Raw genomic sequence first — 20,800 nt, forward strand, 5'->3', positions numbered from 1 at the left:
AAACTGCTTCATTCCTTCAGAAAGGCACACAGAAAATATTCATGAAATCAAAATGGACAATTCTTGTAATGCAATTCATCCAATCAATTCCCCAGAGACACAATCAAGCCCCGCCCACATTTGTTCTTGTTCCAGAAGCGTTTCACTCGGATATACGACAGACTATATATATATATATAGCAAATACACGTATGCCACCTTTGAGGAGCCCGTGTAAATAAGCGTAAATACCATGTCAGATGCAGCTTCTCTTCCATCTTTTTCGGTGTAAAGTTTATAAACTTTAAGCTATAAAATGCAAGAAAGACACTAAAATAAACTGTCACCTAAATATGACTTTTGTTCATAAATTTATGTTTAGCAATTACTTAAATCGGAATACAGTAGATTGTTATTGATAAAGCTACTGTGACAAAACACTATATACATTTAATAAGGTAAATCATAAAAATTGCCCTTATAAAAGGTAAAAATGGCCCAGAAATCAGTTCCAACCCTTAATGGAAGAGTTATTAGGTGATGAATGAGCCTTTCAATCTTTACTCTGAGGAGAAAACCCGACACAACTTTGAGGGATCAAGAGAAACATGATTATGTATTTCTGCTCAGCAACACTGAACATCAACACACGCATACGCTAATAACTCTTCATCGCTGTCTGTGTATAACAGTTCTATATAATGATGTATTAGACAGGACTGTTAGATCGTACACTAATGAACAGGAGAATGTGAGCACTGTGAGCTCTGGCGTTCTCAGCGCCGTCAAAATAAAAGTCTCAACAAGCGTGTCTCACGTCACTTCAGAGTTCCTACTGGCGGTGCGAACGCAACCAGGAAAACTTTCCCATGGGAACCATTAGTTCTCGGGGAAACACGATAGTCATGTGGTGTTACCTCTCGAACGCCCTGCAGGATCTCCTGAAGGTCTCCTCCCTCACTCAGTGATGTCACACTGACGGAGGCGCTGGATTGGTTGGATGCAGCGTCTCTCTCGGCCATCAGACGGTCTCTCTCGGCACACGCGGACAGAAGCCCTTGCCTCAACAGCTCCATCTGTGAACCAGCGGAGAAACTGTCAGTGGACATTTCTGTAGTTGTTGTGGACTTACACTGATCATCTCATCATCATGTTTAACTTTGAGTCTTTGAGTATCTAAAGTCTTTGCTTATAGTCAACAGAATGTCTAAAGGGAAAGTGAAGCGTCTCACCATCTCGCTCTTCTCCACCAGCTCTCTCTGGATCTGCTCTCTCTCGTCTCTGATGACCCGCAGAGCCTCCAGGAGCCGGTCTCGCTCTTCAGTCAGAGCGCTAACGTTAGCTTCAGCCGCCTCCATCGCCGCTAGCCTCTCCTGCTGCTCTCTGGTTCTCTCAGAAGACGACAGCAGATCCTCACGAAGCTGCAGCATCTGATGAGAGAGAAGAAACTGGGGCTGTGGATGGATGCGCTTTGATGGACTTCCCAAAAAATATACCAATTGACTCCCATTATAAAGCTTGGAAGAGTCAGGACATTTTCTAATATAACTCTGTGTTCGTCTGAAAGAAGATTGTCATATACACATAAGGATGAGGGAGAGTAAATCATGGGCTAATTATAATTTTTGGGTGAACTATCCCTTTAAGAGCTGAACTCCTCAAGACTCACGATCTGGTCCTTCTCCTCCAGGTCTCTCCTCAGCTGGCTCTTCTCCTCTCGGCTGAGCTTCAGGATCTCCAGGAGCTGCTCTCGCTCCTCACTGACGGAGGCCAGGCTGCTCTGCAACTCCTCTCGATCGCTCTCGCTCTTCTCAAACAGCAGACGCTCTCGTTCGGCACGGACAGACCGCAGCTCCTCTCTCACCGCGCCCAGCTGGGGATCATGGGAGAACGGGGACACTTTTATCCTCTATAATTCAAATTCTGTTAATATTTAAGAAAGAAACTCGAATGTAGCTTTTCATCCATTCTGACAGCCCTAGTCGCTGTCGGACGGAGACCTCATGTGTGACCCTGCACCACAGAAGCTTTCCCGCGATGGAAAGGTGTGTTTGTACCGTCTGGTCTCGCTCCTGCTGGATCTGGGCTCTCTCCTCCGTCAGCGAGGTGATGCTGGCCTTCATCATCTCCATCTCACGTGTGTTCTCAGAGAGTTTAGACTCCATGAGCGTCCGCTGAGACTCCAGCTCTAGTAAGGCGTTCTGAAGACCTTTGACCTTCTCAAGAGCTCCTCTCAGCTCTTCTTGATTTTCAATCGTCTGCATATGAAAAAAGGAAATGTATAATTAGTGCTGGGCGGTCTACCGGTTCATACCCGTGTTTATTTTTGTTATGATATGAATTTTTAATATTTAATATATTTCATAATGTTTCACTGTTATTTTCAATTAAATATCTTTATATTTCCTGATAAAGCAGCGTTTATGAGCCGTTACCGGGGAAACAGCCTTGCAAACCTGTATTAATACTAGTGTGGGATTCAATATTCACTCATGACAGTAAAATAGGGTCATACAGTCATGCTTGGAAAAAATATCGTCAAATACCATGAAACTGGTATAATTGTGAAAAATACTGTGATATGGATTTATGGTCCTACCGCCCAGCACTAGTGTACATGAAATAAGGTCTACTAAAGTCAGAAATGCAAAAAGAGCCCAAGTTAGGGAGAAGTCACAGCATCCGGATCAGTAGCAGAGAGTTCACGACCCTCATTACATCATTGGCGTCCAGTGCACGTACTTCCACTCATAAACAAGGACACTCATTTATTTCACTGTCCATTTACACTACCGTTAAAAAATTTGGGGCGAGTCCAGGTTTATTTATTTTTAGAATTAAAGCTTTTATTCATCAAGGACGCATTAAATTGATCAAACGTGACATTTATAATGTTACAAAAGATTCTATTTCAAATAGATTCAAATCAAAGAATCCTGTAAAATAAAACCTATAACGGTTTCCACAGAAATATGAACTGTTTTCAACACTGATAATAATCATAAATGTTTCTTGAGCATCAAATCCTCATATTAGAGTGATTTCTGAAGGATCATGTGACACTGAAGACTGGAGTAATGATGCTGAACATTCAGCTTTGATCACAGGAATAAATTACACTTTACTATATATTTAAATAGAAAAGTTATTTTAAATTGAAATATTTCAGAGTGTTTAATCCTCCTTTGAAAAACAGCGGCACAACTCATTCATCTCACCATTTCCACATTCTCCTGTAGATCAGACTTCAGCTGGCTCTTCTCCGCGTTCACAGTCTCCAGCTCCTCTTTCAGCTGCTGCATCTGTCACACACAATTCAGAAATCCTCATAAAAATCACGATAATCAGTGTCTAATGCCCTCAAATCAAGAGTGTGTGAAGGTTCAGATCACCTGCTGGAGGAGGTCATCATGATGCGAGTCAATCTTTGGGCCGCTGCGTTCCTGCTGAACCTGCATGAGCTGACACACACACACACACACACACACACACACACACACCTTTAAAGAGGACCTATTATGCTTTACGTGATCATGAAGAAGCTCCAGCTCTTCTCTATATGAGTGTCAGTGTTTCTGAACTCCTGAAACGCCTCCATTGTAGTCTTGAGTTTCTTCCGGGAACAAACACGTCACAATATTCCTCATTATAATAATTAATACACAGAATAAAGGGGCGGGGCCTGGTTGAGTTAGTTAGTAGTGTGTTAAACTGGCGGTTATGGTAAGGGGCGGGACATTTCCCAAACACACTCGAAGCGCTCGACCAATCACAACACACTGCTCCAGCCGACCAATCAGAGCACAGTGTGCTGTTCAGAAGGAGGGGCTTCATAGAGACAGGAAGTAAACAGAGCGTTACTGACAGACTGGGAAGAGAGGAGCCGCAACAATGGAGAATATGAGGAGAATAACCAACATTACAGCAGGAAAACCTGTTCAAGTAGAGCCTGAAAACAACATCAAGACTTTGTAAAAACATAATAGGTCCTCTTTAACATACAGTAGTCAACATTTGTAGTGGATCAAAACCTTTCATCAAAGTTATACATGAATTTTGAACAATACCTGTTCTTGTCTTAGGACAACTTAGATGGACTTTGATCCACTTCAAATATTGACAACTGTATATTAAAGGACAAGTTCGGTATTTTACACTTAAAGCCCTGTTTACAGATCGTTTCTGATGAAATAGAATGGTTGAGATAAAAATGTGGACACATGCTGCTGTCCCGAGAATTTTAGGTTTATTTCCCTTCTCCCCCCCACCTACAGAATGGCAGCCTATGGGCACTGGAACAATCCTTCATAAAACGCATTAAACTTTCGTTTACAAAAACGTGAAACTCACCGAGTGGTCAGGGGTGTTCACTGATATGCTCACACAAAAATCGCTGCAAAAGATGCTTTCCAACAGGTTTTATCGTAGTTTTTGTCCAACTCCATTGACTTGTATTGGACGAGCTGTGTGAGGTACGGTATTACTCCGCCGCTTCTTCTTCTGCTTCTTCTGTGTATTCAATTAAATGCCAGTGGTTTGCTTGCAATTGGCAAAGGTGCATTATCGCCACCAACTGGGCTGGAGTGTTTATTATTCAAGCTCTCAACGGAAGAATCTACGGGTGTGAGACGTTTGGAAAAATAGATCCACAGTTTTACAACGAATGGTAAAACACCTGTTGGAAAGCATCTTTTGCAGCGATTTTTGTGTGAGCATATCAGTGGACACCCCTGACCACTCGGTGAGTTTCATGTCTTTGTAAACGAAAGTTTCATGCGTTTTATGAAGGATTGTTCCAGTGCCCATAGGCTGCCATTCTGTAGGTGGGGGGGAAAGCTAAATAAACCAAAAATTCTCGGGACAGCAGCATGTGTCCACATTTTAATCTTAACCGTTCTATTTCATCAGAAACGATCTGTAAACAGGGCTTTAAGTGTAAAATACCGAACTTGTCCTTTAATATAATATGAGCAGAAGTCAGTATTTACCATCCCATTGCTGTCTTCGAGGTCGCTCTTGAGCTGGTCCCTCTCGTCTCTCAGGGCCTGTAGGATCTCCTGCATCTGCTCTCGCTCTTCAGTTTGAGAGATGATGGTGCGTCGCAGGTTCTCCATCTCATCCGGCTCACTCTGAGCTCGCTCCATCTTCTCCGACAGAAGCGCGTCTCTCTCGCCGCACACACACTCCAGCTCTGAGCTCAACTGCAGCGACTGACAGGATAAAACAGGGTTAAACACTCCGTCTGGTGGCTGGTGGGAGTGTGTGTGTCGTGTAAAGTGCGCGCACCTTCTGCGTGGCCTCCTCCAGTGCCGCCAGCAGTGTGTGTCTCTCCGTCTGGATGTTCTGGAGTCGCTCTGAGGTCTCTGTGAGCTGGCGGGTCAGTTCTGCTTCCTTCAGCTGAGCCTCCACCAGATCGCTCTCCATCTTCAGCAGCGGATCCGCAGACTCGGACGTCTGATCCTCTTCTGCTGTCACGCTGGACTGAGCGGCTCTCAGAGCGTCTCGCTCCGCTCTCACAGAACACAGCTCTTCTGACAGGACACACACCTGGGAAACAGCACGTTTATTCACATGTGTCACGTACAGCTAGGGATGTCTATATTAATTTCATATAATTCTGAGTTTCAGATCTCCACCTGTTCAGATGTCTCCTGAAGTCCCAACGTCAGCTGGTTCCTCTCCTCTAATAAAGTCTCAAGCTCTTTCTTCAGTGTCTGGATCTGTAGAACATGTCACAGCATCAGATTAACCCACACAAACTCTACAGTCAACTCATCTTTATTTATACAGCGCTTTTTACAGCACAGAGTGTTTCAAAGCAGCTTTACAGAGATAACAGGAAAATAATGCAACAAAGTTTGTTTCTAGAAGAAAACAGCGTCACAGTCCAGCTTAAGCAAGTTCAGTGATGGTTCATTTCTGTTGTAGAAAAGTGATTAATTTAGTTCATTTATATATATATATAGCCGCTCTGGAGAAAACTGATGTCATCGTCCAGCTCAGTTCAGTTCTCATATAATGGTGTCAGTGCAGGAGATCAATAATATTGTTGAATATTAAATTAAATGTCCTCAACTACGCAAGCCAGAAACTCACATCATGTCGAACAGAAGTCAGTCACAAACCTGCTGAAGCGGAGCGTTGTTCTCCTCGCTGGAGTCATGTGGTTCTGGATTCAAACGCTGTAACTCGGACTGGACCTGCAGCATCTACAACAGAACACTTATATTTACCGTCCGCACTTCAGGTCAGAGGCTAACGGTGTTTCACTGGCTCTGTACAATGACAATAAGGTTGAATCTGAATCCACTTCCAATCAACTTGCATTACAGACATTTCAACAGCATCTGCAGTGCCATTTCTCGTGGCCTTGTGTGAAACGTGACCTGGAGGATGACCCTTTTAATGAACTCGTGTTAGCTGTAGTGTAGTTGAGTGAGGCTAACTCTCTCACCATCTCAGTCTTCTCCTCCAGAAGTGTCTTCATCTGCTGTAGGCTCTCCTGAAGCTGGTCTCTCTCCTCCGTCATAGATGCGAGATCTGCTGTCATCTTCTCCATCACCTCAGACGGCTCATGATGGTCAGATCTCTCAGACAGCAGTCGCTCTTCTTCGGTCAGCTGCTTCATCTGAATACACACACATGACACACACGACACGCTTCAACACTCAGATCAGGTGTGTGTGGATTTTAGGAAAATTAACTTTTTAAAATCAAGCACGTCCTGCATTAGACCGCATATTTACGACACTCACATTTAACTGATTTGCATGTTAAAGTCTGGACTTTTAGGGAATAATGAAAATCACACTGCTGTGAAGGAAATACAAATCATTGGGAAACAGAACGCAGCTCAATAAACGTTTTATCTCCATTATCATCTTTTCATAATCGCTGGAAGCCAAAGATAATAAAAAAGACTGAAATCTCAAGAGCTGTAATTTACAAGTACCTGATGATCTTGGCTCGTCTGGTCCTGATGTTGGTCGAGCGTCTGAACTCTCTGTGACCTCAGATTGTGTATTTCTCCCTGCAGGTCCTTCACCTTCTCCTGAGCATCCCTCAGTTCTGCTTGAGTCTCAATCATCTGCAGAGAATAAAGCAAAGGGTGAATAAAGTGCGACCTTACAGACATTTTCATCTTTTTCAGTTTTTTTCTTTCTTTTTGCCTGTGTTAATGCCAACTACATGAATCTTGGCACAGGTGTGTATTTTTATTTCATGCCAATTTCCTTTAAAAAAAAAAATACTTTTTGAACTAGGTACAAAAACATAGTTCCTCTCAGGACCTGTTGAACAAATGTCGCCATTGAAACCCATTAAAACAGCAATTTTTAATCCCAGGGCCATTTAACTATAAAATGATGCAATCTTTGTAAATGGGCTTTCATTCTACTGGCCAGGCTCAATTTCAATTTTTACTGTTGCATTCCAGATGTGCCATTTTTTCAGGTTTGGCCTATAAAGCAAATACTCGTTTTATTCCTGTTTTCTGCTTATGCAATTTGATGGCCAAAATAGAGCCAATTTGATAGATTATGCAGCTATAATTGTGTGTGTGTGTGTGTGTGTGTGTGTGTGTGTGTGTGTGTGTGTGTGTGTGTGTGTGTGTATGGATGTCAGTATGGTTTGAATGTGTGTAATGAACATTTGTGTGTGTGTGTTTGTAATATTTGAGAGAAACTCTTTTGGAGTTTTGCTGCGTGTATTGGGGAGATCTGGTACTACGCCTAAATCTTACAGAAAGCTCACTTTTTTTAGATATCAACCTCAAATTTGTAATAACTTCTTTAGATTTAAGATTTTCTAGCAGTTTTAGAGTTCAACATGTTATGATATACATCTATAACTTTTTTTGGTTTCCCTTTTTTTACTTCAACACTAATCTGCCACAGGTCTTCTTTAAAATGAGACCCAATTTAAGTCTGTGCTCTCAAGCTTAACATTATGACAGTCTTTTGACAGACATTTTTGTCCACTACGGACCTGTGTAACTTTCTTAAATGGATGCACAGGGTTAAAGGGTCTGTTGCCGAGCGAGATCATCATGTGACCTGGCGGCAGTCGTGTGCGCTCACCATCTCCACGTTTTCCTCCATGTCGCTCTTGAGCTGGTCCCTCTCGTCTCTCAGGGCCTGTAGGATCTCCTGCATCTGCTCTCGCTCTTCAGTTTGAGAGATGATGGTGCGTCGCAGGTTCTCCATCTCATCCGGCTCACTCTGAGCTCGCTCCATCTTCTCCGACAGAAGCGCGTCTCTCTCGCCGCACACACACTCCAGCTCTGAGCTCAACTGCAGCGACTGACAGGATAAAACAGGGTTAAACACTCCGTCTGGTGGTTGGTGGGAGTGTGTGTCGTGTAAAGTGCGCGCACCTTCTGCGTGGCCTCCTCCAGTGCCGCCAGCAGTGTGTGTCTCTCCGTCTGGATGTTCTGGAGTCGCTCTGAGGTCTCTGTGAGCTGGCGGGTCAGTTCTGCTTCCTTCAGCTGAGCCTCCACCAGATCGCTCTCCATCTTCAGCAGCGGATCCGCAGACTCGGACGTCTGATCCTCTTCTGCTGTCACGCTGGACTGAGCGGCTCTCAGAGCGTCTCGCTCCGCTCTCACAGAACACAGCTCTTCTGACAGGACACACACCTGGGAATGAACCATAAAGGAGGAGATTTAGACATGTAGATGCAAAAACTAGCAAAAGCCGGATGCACTGCGTGATTTATAATCGCCCTTTACAATTGTTGCTTGTCAGACTGTACGAGCATGATCCTCGCTGTAAGATCTCAGATGTCATTAATGTCACACTGTACGACGGTACGCACGCAAGTAAAGTTGTCCAGGGTTTTACATCATCGATCAATGACACGTTCGGTGATGTGAGCTACATTACACGCGGGATTAAAATAGTGGCTACAAATAAATCTCTACCGTTCATTTGTCACGACTTGTCTTGAAAAACGAAGATAATGTGACTGTGGTCGTAGGAGAATCACTGCAGGACTGAGAGTCAAATCTTCTGACTGCCAGAATTTCGTCTGAGGTCAAATTTTATCGCAACGGTCATGAAATGACTATCGTGAACATGTCAAACTAACGATCAAAGACTTCAGATTTTAGCCTATAGGATCAGGATTCTTTTAGGATTTGCTAAATTTGTCTTAGACGGCCAAAATCGCACAGTGTGAACCCGGCTTAAACCAAGAGCCGGTTTCTCTAACCTGTCTCTGTAACTCCTCCACTTTAGCAGAGAGCGTCTCGAACTCCTCAGTCTTGCTCTGCAGACATCGCTCCCTCTCGAGACTCTGATCGAGATCCTTACGCAAGTCACACACCGTTTTCTCCAACACGAGATTATCGGTCAGATCTGTGAAGGGGGGAAAAGGAGGGAAAAGGAGGGTGAACATCAAACAAATTACTTAAATGAGCATTACATTACATTAATGTAAACACTGCATGTGTTAATGTACATTAATGTAAACACTGCACCAGTGTGTTAAACCTTAAAGGAATAGGTCCTCAAAAATGAATCCTGTCATCATTTAATCTCCCTCATGTCATTTTAAACATGTATGACTGTCGTTCATCTTCAGAAAACAAATTATTTTTAATTAGTGTTATTTTTTTGTCCATCTATTGACATTCAGATCAACATGTTCAAGCTTCATACAAGTAACCCATATGAATGTGAGCAGTTTAATCCAAGTCTTCTGATGCACAAGTATGATACACATGAAGCGCCACAGTTATTTGATAAGCATGTTGATCATTGTTAACATATGAATAAAAGCCCAAGTTAAATGTATTCATCATATAAAGTGATTGCATCTCTTCAGAAGAAATTAATTAAACCTCTTCATTCTCATGGATTATTTTTGACAATATCTTTGTGCCTTTTGAAGCGTGGAAAGTTTTAATGGATGGACAAAAATATGAGAGATTATAAAAATAAAATAATCTACATTTGTTTCGAAGATAAATGAAAGTCTTATGGGTTTGGAATGACGAACTATCCCTGTGAGGTTTCAATTCGCCTTAAACTGAATGAATGTAGACCGTAAACGCAGTCAGTTTTGAAACACACAGTCCCTCTTGCACGTTCTTCAGCGGTTCTGCACCTACTTTTCGGCACTTTCCCGTCCAGCAGAGCCGTCAGTTTGGTGTTCTCATCGAAGGCTCCCATTAGTTCTTTCTGAAGATCTGTTTCCATCTTCTTGAAGCGAGATTTCTCCAGCTCCAGCTTGTCCTGAAGCGTCTTCACCACAGCCTCCATCTTCTCATAGTCTGTGGTCAGGGTCACCTGAGCCAAGTCACATGACTCACATTAAACACGCCTCAGAACTAGGGGTGTAACGACACCCTCGTCACGATTCAATACATATCCCGAAACTGAACTCACAATATTATTGCGATACTCCAAGACATATGATAAAAGGTTAATTTTTTTTACAGTTGATTAAGATGCTACATTTGATATTACATTGTGTGTGTAAATGAATATTCTTGGACTTTGTGCTGAAACTCAGAGCACAGGACAATAGAGACACCAGAATAACAATATTCATGATTCTGAAGCTGAAAATACTGAATTATTCTAGATGAATATGCTTACACTGTCACTGATATATTTAAAATAATGTAGGACACTTTTTACTGGTAACACCAGACATTTGGCATTATCAGGACACACACATATTCCATTGCATTTTTATACATTATATTCAACATTATATATAGTAGTTTAATGTAGTACTGACACTAAAACTTTGAAAACGTGAATTTTATTTTATGTGAACTATATATAATATATATTGTCAGTATCCATGATACACACTGATGCATTTTTGTAATGTGATATATTGAGACACAATATAATGTTACACCCCTACTCATAACACACACACACACACACAGCTCTACTCACGTCTCTCTCTTTGAGGCAGATGTTCTCGCTCCGCAGGAAGGCCCATTCCTTCTTAGTCTCCAAACTAATAGTCTCTGCATCATCTAGAGAGCGCCTCAGACACGTCACTTCATGCACAAGATCCTTGTCGCTCTGCAGATTACAATATAGCATAAATGAATATGAGACGCATAATACAGGGCATTTGTAGCAGCAGGAAAGCAGAGTTACCGTTTCTAATAATCGATCTATAATTAGATCTTTGATTTCCCATTTTGACTAATCAAAATATGTTTAAGAGAAAAAAAAAACTTGTTTGGGCTGCACAATCTGGCCTATATTGTGTGTGTGTGTGTGTGTGTGTGTGTGTGTGTGTGTGTGTGTGTGTGTGTGTGTGTGTGTGTGTGTGTGTGTGTATGTACATATATGTACATATGTATATATATATATGGCTATAAAATAAATCAAATTAAAATGTATTGCTGTACAAAAATGTATTTAAGTGAAACCAGATAATTTTATAAGTTATTATTATAAGTGACCATATAAGTGACTATTAGAAAGTTTCAAAACTCATTAGCTGCTCATGTGTTAATGAACAGCAATTATTCACTTACTTAAATGGCAGTCTTTGTGATTTGATAGTTACAATAAGCCACATTTAGGTCTAATTTTGATTAATCACACAGCCCTAGCCGACACTCGTCAACGTATAGTGGAAGAATTGTGCAAAATAGTGTTAATAAATACTGTGTAAACCATCAAAGTTCCCACTGAAAACCCTCATCAGACGACCACTAACTAATAGTTCAGCGACTCGTGACGTACAAGTCTCTGAAGCTCGGTGCTCAGGTCGGTCTTCTTCTGAAGCTCGGATGACATCATCGCCAGATCAGCCTGTGGAGAACAGAGTTCATATGGACATTCACACGTTTGGTCTTCGAAAGCAAATGAAAGAGAAAGAGAATGTGATCAGACCTTCAGCTGCTGGATCATTTCCTCAGATCGCTGTAGATCCTGCTTCAGTCTGGAGTTCTCAGTCTCTAGTTCTCTCTGTGTGGAGACAGAGAACATGTCAACGAGATCATGACCGCTGTACGCTGGGGTGTAACGAGACCCTCGTGTCACGATTCGATACATATCACGATTCTGAACTCACGATATGAGATTATTGCGATACTCCAAGTCATATGATAAAAGACTACAAAAAAATGTACTGTTGATTAAAATGCTAAATTTGATATTACATTGTGTGTGTAAATGAATATTCTTGGACTTCGTGCTGAAACTCAGAGCACAGGACAACAGAGACACCAGAATAACAATATTCATGATTCTGAAGCTGAAAATACTGAATTATTTTAGATGAATATGCTTATACTGTCACTGACTAGATATATTTAAAACAATGTAGGACACTTGGTAACATCAGACATTTAGCATTATCAGGACACACACACATATATTCCCACATTACATTTATTATACATTCAATTACTATATATAATGTTGAATATAATGTAGTACTGACTAGGGGTGTGCCGGTTTCAGAATTGGTCGTCGGGGGACGGGGGGGGGGGACGGCGCGTTGCGACGTTCGTCTGTTATAGGACAACTTAGTTTGAATAAACGATCAGACACTGATTACCGTAAAACTTCAAATAATAGCCCGGGCTTTTATTTTCCCAAATCGCCGAACTGCACCGGCTTGTATTTGAGACAGGCGTCTATAAGAGACAGGCCTTTAATTCAGAGTTGATGTTGTTCATTGAGTGTAGCATATCCATAGAATTTAGGCTGACAGACAGAAAGCATGACAGTAAGAGTTTACCACATTATATTACATTTTATTTATAATTCGAATGTGTTTAACAAATCAGTTAATGTAAGAATTACATTATATTGCGTCGTGTCACGTCTAGGACAACTCGAGGTAACGTTATCACACACCGGTCGCGCACTTGCTCAGTTTATGGCCAGCAATATTTTTGTTTAAGGACATTATGGAGTTAATATAATGTCTGTACTGTACTATGTTATGATTGTACTGTACAATTAAATACAATCGTTGCTAAGTCTGCAGTCTGAACACTTTACCTCAGAGCGTCCGTTAACTGAATGAATAGATAATATCATAATACCTCGAGTTGTCATTGACACAGCGTGGCGCTTCTCGTCTTGTGTGCGAGATTATTGGCAGCATAAAAAAAAACATTCATTACTATCATCTTCACCGCGATACACCTCAACTACAAGTTCATTGGCGAATTCCTCCTCGTCGCTCCCGTCCACTTCTCCCTCTCCGCCTTGCTTGCACTAACAGCTCCCGCCCAGATGCGCACGGCTCTCTTGCGTGCGCAATCTGCACCATAAAACTGGTTTAAAAAGATGATCTGACAGGTTTTAGAAGTTTAAATACAAACCGAAACAAAAAAAACAGACCAGGCCTCTATTTGAGACCGGCGTTTATTTACCCAAACCTGTCGTCACACCGGGCGTTTAAAAGAGACAGGCGTCTATTTGGGACTCGGCTATTATTTGAAGTTTTACGGTAGTTATTTGATCGCTAAATTAAAAAAAAATATATATATTTGTGTAGTGTTCAATGTTGTTATCGATAGAGATACGCGGATGGGGTATTATTTCACCCGCAACCGCATCACATAACTCATCCGCACCAGCGTTTTTTTGACCAAATTTCAAAGCTGACCCGCCCGTCATCCGCTGATTGTTTTGCGGTCTATGGACGATGCAATGCTCTGCTGATGCAAGAAAGCCCTTGTCTGTTCTAGAAAGGATGCAGCAAAGATATTTAATGCTAATGTATGAGGCATAGGCCTACGCTGAGTTTCATTCATTTACGATGAGATGCGCTCTAGTTCACAATGCAATGCAAGTGAACGCGGCGCACCGGCGCCTCCATGTCACGGTTATTATATTGTCTACTATATTTGGTTTTTATTTATTAAATACATGCAATTGGTTGATGAAACATTTATTAAAATTAATATACAATTTATACAAAATGAAATTCGCTTTAAAGAAAGGCTTTCTACAAAGCAAAACTTAATGAAGTGGTAAAAATCATGTCTGACGATTTACAAAACAAAACTTGCGTTGGTACTTGGCAAAGAATCAAATACAATTGGAAACGACGTAGACTATTAATGACACAGACTGTTAACAATTGTTTTTAATTAGTGTTTAAACATTCTCTATGATAAAAAATGTTTGTAAAAAATATTTTAATAACACGGTTTTGGCGGTTATGGAGATCTAATGACGGTGTTCAACTATAACCGTCGGTCTCACGGTTATATACTAACTGTCACACCCCTAGTACTGACACTAAAACTCACTATTCTATGTGAACTATACACAATAAATATATTGTCACTGTCCACGATACATATTGATGCATTTTTGTACGGTGATATATTGTGACACCCCTACTGTATGTGATGATACAGCTTTGACGTGACGCTCTGATCACCTCGTACTCTCTCTTGCTCTCCTCCTCTAGTTTCTCGAACTCGTCTGCATCTCTCCTCTCCTCGATGTCCTTCTGCAGGGCGTCTTTGTCTTTCTGAAGCGAGTCCTTCTCTGCCTTCACACTCTCCAGGTCTTGGGTCAGCTGATCGAGCGTGTGTTTGACCAGGTCTCGCTCAGCTATAACAGCATCCTTTACAAAATAAATAAAAAGATGTTTATTTATTAGCAGGGTTCAAACATGGCATCAGAACCCTGTCATATGATAAGGGTTGGGAATCAAAAGTCGATTCCAATTCTGGAATCAGATACTCGGTTCTCATTTTGTTCATGATATTCATCTACGATTAAATGTTTTGCAATAAGACTTAGCATAAATGTGAATGATATCCAAGTTTTGTTTTGTTACCTTATTGGAATTGAAATTAGGAATCGATAAGAATCGGAATTGTTCAAATTCAAATGATACCCAACATATGATGCATTTCTAAAGGAAAAAGAAGATTCAACAAGACAAAAAAAAAAGAATTGCATGATGTTTACTCACTTTCTCAAACCCAACAGTCTCACAGAGCTGAATGGCCTCTTCCAGATCTCTCTTCAGCTGAACACACACACAAAACACATTTTAATTAATAATAAAGAGAAAACATCACTGCAGTAGGGGGGTTAGAGAACAGACACGTTCAGTTTTTAATTTTAGTGTCTATTTAATAAATTGTGAGCTGAACATGAGTCGCAGCACAGATCCACAGGAGTCAGATTTCATTAATCACGAGGGTGAGGAGCTGACTGACAAGATGATGGCGGAATACTTGGTGTCAAAGCAAAGCGAATTTGTCATTGTACTGTTTTGTTGTTGTGTTTTGCATCAAGAATAATAGCCTAATGAACTCACCATTCAAGCAATCCACCCCCGAACTGGCACGCATTTTACTTTTGCCTTCAAATTAGCGATTTAAACCCCCCCGCCGTTGATACCGGTGGGAAAATATTCTCACCGCCACATCCCTAATACGCAGAAAACAGAAGTGCATTGTGGGGACTAGAGCTCGGGTTGTACCTGTGAGCGCAGGAGGGCTTCTGAAGGCTTCTCCAGCTCTGCCAGCTTCAGCTCCAGTGCGACGCTCTTCTCCTCGGCTCTCTGCCTCTCCTGAACCTGCGTCTCCAGTCGACGCCGCAGCTCCTCCAGCTCAGAGAGGGCCTGGTCCTGTTGTGACGGCGTGGATCGAGTCTCGAGCTCAGAGAGGGTCTGCTCCTGTTCTGGCGGCGTGGGTCGAGTCTCCAGCTTGTTCTTCAGTTCAGACACCTCCAGCTGGAGCTCAGCGCTCATCTCCTCTGCTCTCCGCCTCTCCTGAATCTGCGTCTCCAGTCGACGCCGCAGCTCCTCCAGCTCAGAGAGGGCCTGGTCCTGTTCTGGCGGCGTGGGTCGAGCCTCCAGCTTGTTCTTCAGCTCAGACACCTCCAGCTGGAGCTCAGCGCTCATCTCCTCTGCTCTGCGTTTGCTCTGAGTCTCGGCGTCCAGCTGACGCTCCAGAGACGCCACCTTCAGCGCCAGCTCGTTCGCCCGGGGAGAGTCGAGGAAATTACTCCTGAACACAGAGGAGAGCATGTGAGCACTGCTGCTAGAGCGGACCGATTAATCGCAGTTTACATGAAATCACACTTACATCGAGTTGGCTTATCACGATTATGAAAACTTTTAGCAGTAAGCAAAACTAGGCAAACAATTCAAGCCGATTTAAACACCCCATTAGAGTGTAAAAGCAGTGTTGATATTGAAGATGCGTCCTCACCCCTCCGAGCTGCGGGCCGTGATGCTGCTCATCTCCATGTCCATGTTGGGTTCATCCAAGGCAGTGAAGTCAAAGCGGCTGTCGAACTCATCCATATCTGGACACAAAACACCACAACTGAGCAAACGCCTCATGAACCTTTATCTAGTGACGGCCACAAAAATCTTCACAGAATGTTCAATCTATTGGCTTGACTGGAATTCAGCGTCATTAAGATGGACCAGTTGGTTTGCATTGCCATCATATGCTTAATTATAACAATTAATTTGATATAAGGCAAAGAAAATGAATAATCTTCTTTTAAGACGAGGGATTTAAGAAGTTGAAGGTTATCCTAACTTTAAGTAGTAATTTATTGTTCAACTTGTATATTTAAAGGACAAAAGTTTTGAATTACTCAGATTGAGGAAAACTGTCAAAAATGACCGAAAAGCTGAAGTTTTATACAAGAAACAAAAAGAACTAAAAGAATCAAAACATTTATGATGATTAAGAACATTCTTTTAAATAATTTGGAGCGGTGTCTGAAGAAGAATGGTTTTGTCTTCAGTCTCTGGTGTGGCACTGACCATATTAAGGTTTTTCGGCCAAGCCTTCATTCTGAAAATGACATTTACGTGCTTCACTGCGACTGCAGAATAATCTTCAAATGCAAGTAACTTCCTCAAGTGTTCAGACTCGTACCCTCTCCCTCTTCAGGCAGAGAGCAGTCGGCTCTCCTCTTCTTGACGTACGGCTCAGCGAAGCTCATGTCAGTGGAGCCGAGATCTTCCTCCAGCAGATGCGCAGATCTCAGCAGATTGCCACCCCACGTCACTCTCCGCTTGGGAACCTGTGCGTTTAAATGCAACAATCAGATCCACGGCCTTCACGAACACTGAGCAGTTACGATTAGGGCAGGGAATAAAAAAAAATACTTGAGGTCAGGAATCGGATACTTGTTATAAAATTTAGATTCCTCTTATCGATTCATTTGTGAGCATTTCAATATGACTTTAAACGCGAGACGACTCGCTGTTTTCAGTGTTGTGCACACATCCAAAGCGATGTTAAACCATTTAAGCGTGAGACGAAACGCTGTTTTCAGTGCAGGCGTGTGTAACTATATTGAGCAACTCTTAAAGTGACAGCAGCCTAATATTCCTGCAGCCGTCTCTATAATAACACTAATATTCCTGCAGCCGTCTGTATAATAACACTAATATTCCTGCAGCCGTCTCTATAATAACACTAATATTCCTGCAGCCGTCTCTATAATAACACTAATATTCCTGCAGCAGTCTCTATAATAACACTAATCAAATAACAGAAGACAGAAAATTCACTGGTTCTTGACAGAATAACTTTTGTAACTATATTTTTATGTATATTTTATTTAAAAAGTGCAGTGCTGCCATTTTTATGATATTAAGCTACAATTAATTGTTTTGAATTAAGACTAAATGTGAATGATATCCAAGTTTTTTTTTTTTTTTTTCCTTATTGGAATCAAAATTAGGAATCGTTAATTCAAACGATACAAACCCTCGTTACTACGACTGGTGAAATGGGTTACCTTCGGGATCAGGGCGACGTTTGACGAAGTAACTAGCAGCTTGGTCAGGTTCTTGATGCGGTCCTGCTGGTCTCTCTGGAGCTGGTCTTTCTCTTGCAGAAGCTGACACAGCGACTCCCGCTCGGTTTCAGTCGTTTGAGTGACGGAGGACACCTGTGAGAGGAGATGGGAAAGAGATCGTGTGATGGGTCGTGTTATTACCGGACGACTGTCAAACCTGTGATGTACATAATATGCATGTGTACGCCGTTACCGTTTTCACAGATTCATGTTTGTGAAGTTTACATGGAGATAAAGTTTTTTTGCACCTTGGATCCTGTTTTAAAGTTTGCGTTCTCGAGCCCTAAACACTATTGAGTAAATGAGCGGCCAGAACACATTAAAAGTTTTCTGTTAGAACGGTGTGTGTTAGCGGCCCCTGAGTTAATAACTAATCATTTTAGCAACGGTAGTGAATCAATCAAAATTAACTTTATCTGGACAATAACTTTATTCTAGATCTGCGGTGAAGCCTAAACAATCTCTGTTACTGTAATCTCCTGTTATCTCTGTAAAGCTGCTGTGAACAGGGTTCCCACACCTTGGTTAACTTCAAATTCAAGGACCTTTCAAGGACTTTCCTTTTGTGAGACAGGGCTCCAGACTAACTTTTTGCCTTGGTTGCACTGGTGCGCCTAACTTTTTTTATTTAGGTGCACTAGCAGAATATTGGGGTGCACCCAAATTTTTCCTTGGCTCGCGTCACCTTTAACGCCACAATTTCAAGGTCACCTTTATATCACGCTGTATATACACATTCATATACATTATGTAAATGATTTTAAACAAGAATAAGGTGTAGGTAAATACTTTTATTTGAAGCACAATTACACTGTATATAAATAAATAAAAAAAAAAATGTTTAAAGTGCTTCACTGAGCTGCCAAACTAACTATTTTTAGTCTCTACCTCCGTCTCTGAGTCGGATGCCATCTCCGACGAAGGACCAGGGCGTGGCATCTTACCAGGGACTGGGCAGACTGGTGGCTGAAGAAGCTCCATGTCTGGGCTGTTGCCGGAGCATTGACCGGGGAGTAGGGTTTCAACGGTATTCCTACTCTTACTGATACTGCTTATCGATCCGGTACTTTAACTGTATTCTTATCGGTTATTTTTGTTTGATATATATTAAACAAAGATAAACAATAGATAAACAAAAGATAAACAATTAAACAAAGATACACATTATATAGGCCTGCGAGCTGTGGCACGGGTGAGAGAAGAGTGTGAGTTCCATCAAAGGAGAACGAACGCTTAGTTCGTGGAGAGGCAGCGGATGCGAGGACGTTAGGTGCCGCAGGAAAAATGTAGTCGCATCCTTACAAAATTTGGTCGCACATGGTCACTCTAGAGCCCTGTGAGAGCAAGGTTACATCGTGTTACCTCGTAAGATACATTGTTACAGTTTTGCACGCGTGAATGTCATGGTAAAGTAAAACACAAAATACCTCACGCGGGAAAAACGTAACGCGTAAATTCGTGTAACTAACGTAGGCTAAATCAAGCAAGCTAGTATGCATAGGTCACGAAGTGTTGACGAAATAACACATTAGTGGACCGGGCGGAATAATATGGAATTTTTTACAGAAAACTGCTTGCACAAATAAATTCAAGCACTTTCAAGGACCTGTATCAATGCATGTTTATTTTCAAAAACTTTCCAGGGCGTTGAAATCTTTTTTTTATATTCACAAACTTTCAAGGATTTCAAGGACCCGTGGGAACCCTGTGTGAAACACTATATTGTTAAAGCGCAGTATAAATGGAGACTCGACTTACCTCTTGCAGACGGCGTCTGAGCTCCACAATCTCGTTGCGGTATCTCCTCAAGAGCGCGCCTTCATCAGAGACCTCCGTGACGTGAGGGTCGTTCTTCATGCGCTTCGCTGCACTCGCAAACTTTAAACGGCAGAAAGAGCACAGATGAGTTAAGCACATCTCCCCGTATCAGAGCGGACAGTGAAGAAGCGTACGGTCCCCGTACCTGTAAAGTGCTGACGGTCTCGTCCACAGTGGCTGGCGTGATGGTGCAAATAATCACAGTTTTGGCATTTCCACCCAGAGAGTTCTGCAGGATTCGGGTCAGCTTGCTGTCTCTGTAGTTCACAAAGCCCCTTCCGGATGGAACGGAAACCAGACATTATTGTTTGCTACGGTTTGCCACCAAAAACAGGGTGAAAGTCACGAAATAACTCACTTCTGACTCTCGTCGGATAACTTCTTAATGACTTGACCCAGGATGAACAAACTGCGGTTTATGTTGCACCCTTCTTTCAGCCGGGCTCCTGAAACCAGAGAAGGCTTTTAACACACAAGTTCATTAAATCAATAGTTATATTTTAAGCTTCTCCTAAAAGGCTCAAACTTTGGCTGTATCCGCTCATTTGTGACCAGGAACAGTTCTATGCCACTTACCGGCTGTGAAAATACTAGATTTTATGCTTTGAAAATATACATTTGGATATTTATTTAGGAATTATACAAAAATGATTTGTCAAGGTTTAGTTTTTTTAAATCATTGTGAAGTATCATTTTTGCGATAATGCTTACAGCTACTGACTCGCACTCATTTCACTCACTGTCTGTGTAAGAGTGTGTGTGTGTGCGTGCATGTGAGTGAGTGTGTGTGTCTGTGAGTAAGTGTGTGTGTGTGTGCGCGAGTGTTAATCTTTTGCACTCAATGTTTTTTTTAATGACTATTTGTGCCAGGTTCAAAATACACAATATTTCTGACTGTTATGATAGTCCCCGTTATGCAATTTTGACTCTTAGAACCGTCAGACTACACCTTGCATCTGTTAATGGAGATGATGATTTTGCAATTATACTGCCTTGATTAATGCTTGATTTGCTTTATAGTGATGTAACCTAAGTAGTAATAATGCTTTTGCTTAAGTAGATGTATGTTACCCAATTACTAAGGCTACACAGAAAATGTATTGTGTGATTTCACTATTGTAATTTTATATAACTTTTGTTAACTTTAATAAAACTTATTATATTATTGGCAAGTTATTGTCTACCAGAGTAGTAATTTAAGAGCCTTAAGC

At 41.7% G+C, this 20,800-nt stretch overlaps 1 protein-coding gene across 2 annotated transcripts in view; it reads right to left on the bottom strand.

The window, feature by feature from the left end:
• Nucleotides 1-20,800, bottom strand: part of cenpe (centromere protein E) — a 45,111-nt gene that overhangs the window by 17,399 nt on the left and 6,912 nt on the right. For both annotated transcript variants that reach the window (XM_079896133.1, XM_079896132.1), the window contains exons 10-37: nt 19,948-20,035; nt 19,735-19,864; nt 19,530-19,649; nt 17,712-17,864; nt 16,841-16,988; nt 16,157-16,253; nt 15,424-15,952; nt 14,908-14,964; nt 14,365-14,553; nt 11,850-11,924; nt 11,700-11,768; nt 10,893-11,024; nt 10,091-10,268; nt 9,190-9,335; nt 8,354-8,614; nt 8,058-8,279; nt 6,932-7,066; nt 6,434-6,607; nt 6,105-6,188; nt 5,616-5,699; nt 5,266-5,526; nt 4,968-5,189; nt 3,372-3,440; nt 3,198-3,281; nt 2,037-2,237; nt 1,649-1,852; nt 1,212-1,409; nt 897-1,055 (exon numbers count right to left, since the gene is read on the bottom strand). In XM_079896133.1, the coding sequence (XP_079752259.1) occupies nt 897-1,055; nt 1,212-1,409; nt 1,649-1,852; nt 2,037-2,237; nt 3,198-3,281; nt 3,372-3,440; nt 4,968-5,189; nt 5,266-5,526; nt 5,616-5,699; nt 6,105-6,188; nt 6,434-6,607; nt 6,932-7,066; nt 8,058-8,279; nt 8,354-8,614; nt 9,190-9,335; nt 10,091-10,268; nt 10,893-11,024; nt 11,700-11,768; nt 11,850-11,924; nt 14,365-14,553; nt 14,908-14,964; nt 15,424-15,952; nt 16,157-16,253; nt 16,841-16,988; nt 17,712-17,864; nt 19,530-19,649; nt 19,735-19,864; nt 19,948-20,035 (4,469 nt within the window). The remainder of the gene's footprint in view (nt 1-896; nt 1,056-1,211; nt 1,410-1,648; nt 1,853-2,036; nt 2,238-3,197; nt 3,282-3,371; nt 3,441-4,967; nt 5,190-5,265; nt 5,527-5,615; nt 5,700-6,104; nt 6,189-6,433; nt 6,608-6,931; nt 7,067-8,057; nt 8,280-8,353; nt 8,615-9,189; nt 9,336-10,090; nt 10,269-10,892; nt 11,025-11,699; nt 11,769-11,849; nt 11,925-14,364; nt 14,554-14,907; nt 14,965-15,423; nt 15,953-16,156; nt 16,254-16,840; nt 16,989-17,711; nt 17,865-19,529; nt 19,650-19,734; nt 19,865-19,947; nt 20,036-20,800) is intronic.

This window comes from Squalius cephalus, assembly GCF_949319135.1.
Source record: "Squalius cephalus genome assembly, chromosome: 2".
Classification (NCBI taxonomy): Eukaryota; Metazoa; Chordata; class Actinopteri; order Cypriniformes; family Leuciscidae; genus Squalius; species Squalius cephalus.